We start from the raw sequence: 3,878 nt of genomic DNA, 5'->3' as shown, positions 1-3,878 counted from the left end.
TTTTAATTTTTAATACATACCATATAATTTATGTATTTATATATTTTTTATTATAATAAAATATATAGGTAATTTAATTAAATAAAAATTATATATATTAACTCTACTTAAGAAAACAATATTAAAGTAGTTTTTTAACTTATTATAATATATGAAGTAGATGGAAACAACATATTAGACTTAAAAGACTTTTGCATTATATTAATGGACCCTAGTCAAATGCATATGTTAAAACAATTTGGACATGAAAAATAGTATGTACTGATGGTACACATGGTCTTAATACTTATGATTTTGAATTGGTTACATTATTAGTGGTTGATGATTTTGGTTCTGGATTTCCATGTTGTTTTATGTTCACAAATTTAAAGGATACAACAATTTACACAGTTATGTTTTCAACTATAAAAGAAGAAGTAGGTGTATAATAAGTCCAAATACTTTTATGACTGATATAGTTGAGACGTTTTATTCGGCTTGGGAAAATACAATGGGCTCAGTTTCCCATCGTTTATTATGTTCTTGGCATGTAGATAGAGCTTGGAGGCAAAACATTAGCAAAATAACTGGACCGACACGCAAGGAAAAACAAGGGACTACATATAAATCACTAAAAGTTCTTCAGTCAATGTGCGATGAAAATGAATTTAATAATGCTTTAAAATAATTTAACCAGGAGCTAATGAATGATCCAGACACTAAAGACTTTGGTATATATTTTGATCGCATGTATGGAAATAGAGTTAGTTTGTGGGCGTATTGTCATCGGAAAGGTCTAGGAGTAAATTGTAATATGCATCTAGAATCTATGCACAAAACAATAAAATATCACTATTTAAATGGATGCAAAGTTGGGTGGTTAGATAAAAGTATAACAACTATAAGAAGATATACCCACGATAAAAAAGTTGAAAGAATAATTAAATTAACTAAGGGAAAAACAACTACAAGGATACAAGAGATAAAAAAAACACAATAAAATTACATTACTTGACCTTACAATTAATCAGGATAGTATAAATAACTGGAGTGTTGAAAGTGAATATATGTCGTAGGCATATAGTCAAATCAGGCATTTTATCAAATGCCTAGGCATATAGTCAAAAAATTTAATGTTTATGCAATTTCACTATCCGCCTAGACATTTAGTTAAATGCCTAGTCATTTAATTAAATGACTAGGCATTTGACTATATGCCTATTTCATGCCAGGCAAATAATAAAAAAACATTTTGTATTATTTTAAAAATTTCAATATATTTTCTATCAGTTATTTATTGCTATTTTATGTATAAAAAAGCTGTGTATTAATTATTAATATGAAAAACACATAGATACTCGTATATGAAATAATAGGTTTAATTTTGTGTTAATTATTATTTAGTATTGTTTTAAAAATGAAATAATAAAAAATAAATAAAAAAGGTATATTATAATTACAAGTTTTTGTTACCTATTGCTTGTTGTCACATGTTGTTATTTGGTGGCATTTGCTGGAACATTTAAGATTTTTCTTAAAACATAAGCACCTATTGGTTTGACATTGCCGCTTTCCTGCTTGACATTGACATTTAACAAAACCTTGACCGTTGAAAATTGATAAGTTTGCTACTGCTTCACGTATGGACACGAATTTGTCTTTTTGTATTTTGCTATCTTCTAAACCATTATTCGACACTAGTTGAAGTTCTTCTCTTGAACACCAATTTTTTATTATACCAACTTCTGTACCAATTTGGTAAACGCCGTTCCGAATGTCTATCACTAACCCATTTATATTTTGACTATCGAGAGGTCCTCGGTCTACTTTTGGAACACTAATTACTATTTGATCACCAACCTTTAGTTCTTTAAATAGTTTTTCACTATTTTCTGTCATTTTTTTAGCTGCTATTGTTTGCCGTTTGTAAGATTCAATGCGGTTAACTTTTATCTGTTTTTCATTATTACATAGCAGACAAATATTTTCAATATCGTTACTATTATTTATAGAATAGCTGCAATTATCAGAATGAATATTTCTTTTACATATAGTACATTTTAGTTCACTACCTGATTTTTCACAAACACTGCAGATATTATTTATGTCACTATATATTTTTTTCTTTGAAGGTATATTGTCAAAATTATGTTCTGAATTGTCTTGTAAAATATTTTCAAAATCTTCTTCACTTGATAATTTTTGAATAATTTTGGCAGGTAAGTTTGTAGAACTAAGACCTACCTTCGGTTCAGTGCCAAACAAGGCTCGATATGGCGAACGACCTAAAATTCGATGATGTGAAATGTTTTTTTGCCATTGTACAAAATAAACTCCGATTGACCACTTGGTACTTTTATTGTCTACGACCCAAGCTCGTAACATGTTTTCAACATCTTGATTTGATCTTTCTACAGATCCCTGACTCTGAGGGTGCCGTGGCCGCCCATGTACTATTTTACATTCAGGCCACAATTCTGCCAATTCTTCAATTATTTTCGCTGTAAATTCTCGCCCATTATCAGACTGAAGTATTTGAGGTGCTCCTTGTTTCAAAAAAATTTTTAAAAGTTCGTGTGCAACTTCGGTGGCTCGTTTTGAAGTAAGTGGTCGAAGATATAAATATTTGGTTGCGTGATCCTGATAGTTCATGACCCATTTAAAATTTCCATCGGGTGTTGATTGGAAATCAATAAGGTCAATTTGCCCTCTTGAATTAAAATCTGCCGATAATATTGGTTTTATAACGACGCCTTTACAAGGTTTTGATTTTTTTTTGTTACAAGTTGTACACAAATTAATAAATATTTGGATTGCTATTCGAGGAATGTTGTATTTATTTTTTAAATTCTGCTCAACTTTATCCCTTCCACCATGACCAGTCGCTTTATGGCTTTCTTCGATTTTTTCAAAATAGTTTTCATATGGTACAACATAAATAATATTTTCGGTTTTAGTTTTTGGTTTTAAAATAATATGTTTAACATTTCCTACTTCAATCAGATCATATTTACGACATAAATAATATTGGTTTTGAGTTTTAGTTTTACCTGGATTCAATTTCGCATCATTGATTTCGTTTAGAGCTTTGTCGTAGTCTTCCTGACTCCATGGCTTTTTTTTATCTTGGTTGTCGTAAATTGATTTTAATTTTTCATAAAACAATACACTGTGTGACATATTATATTTTAAAATACAAATAAAAACAATCAAAATTTTAAATATACAAAAAATGTCAATTGGTATACCTATGTTACAATATTACATGCAATCACGATCACACTACATACGATTTACGTAAACGTAATAGACGTACTAAACTAAATTATTGTACAATTCAATCGCATGTTCTGTATCTTTTTTGGTAACGTCATATTTTTGTCGTTATAATCGATAAGATTATAATTTGTCCCACGGTACTCAATATAGATAAGGTTCTCATACAACCTAGTACCCACGTTAATTTTCCAAGGTAAAAACCAATGGAACTTTTATTTTTATTTAATAAGAATATATAGTACTCACTACTCGTACTATAGACTATATTGACTATATATGCTATACAAAATACTCGTACTATCATTTATGTCTATCACATCTAATTAGTTATTACCTGAATATATTTATGATTTCATTTTTAAAACAATACTAAATAATAATTAACACAAAATTAAACATATTATTTCATATACGAGTATCTACGTGTTTTTCATATTAATAAATAATACACAGCTAATGTTTTTTTATTATTTGCCTGGCATGAAATAGGCATTTAGTCAAATGCCTAGTCATTTAATTAAATGACTAGGCATTTAACTAAATGTCTAGGCGGATAGTGAAATTGCATAAACATTAAATTTTTTGACTATATGCCTAGGTATTTGATAAAATGCCTGATT

The 3,878-nt window shown here is 28.7% G+C and overlaps 1 protein-coding gene across 1 annotated transcript; it reads right to left on the bottom strand.

Moving 5' to 3' along the window:
- Window positions 1–1,375: 1,375 nt before the first annotated feature.
- LOC111042718 (KRAB-A domain-containing protein 2-like) lies at window positions 1,376–3,668 on the bottom strand. Its single transcript, XM_022327416.1, has 2 exons — window positions 3,434–3,668; window positions 1,376–3,015 (listed from the first exon to the last, which is right to left on the bottom strand). The coding sequence occupies exons 1-2, from the start codon at window positions 3,560–3,562 to the stop codon at window positions 1,453–1,455; spliced, it is 1,692 nt and encodes a 563-aa protein (XP_022183108.1). The 5' UTR covers window positions 3,563–3,668; the 3' UTR covers window positions 1,376–1,452.
- Window positions 3,669–3,878: the final 210 nt, after the last annotated feature.

The sequence above is a fragment of the Myzus persicae genome, unplaced genomic scaffold, assembly GCF_001856785.1.
Source record: "Myzus persicae strain clone G006 unplaced genomic scaffold, MPER_G0061.0, whole genome shotgun sequence".
NCBI classification, from domain to species: domain Eukaryota; kingdom Metazoa; phylum Arthropoda; class Insecta; order Hemiptera; family Aphididae; genus Myzus; species Myzus persicae.
Note: the sequence above shows the minus strand (reverse complement) of the source record. Positions and strands in the feature narration are given on the sequence as shown.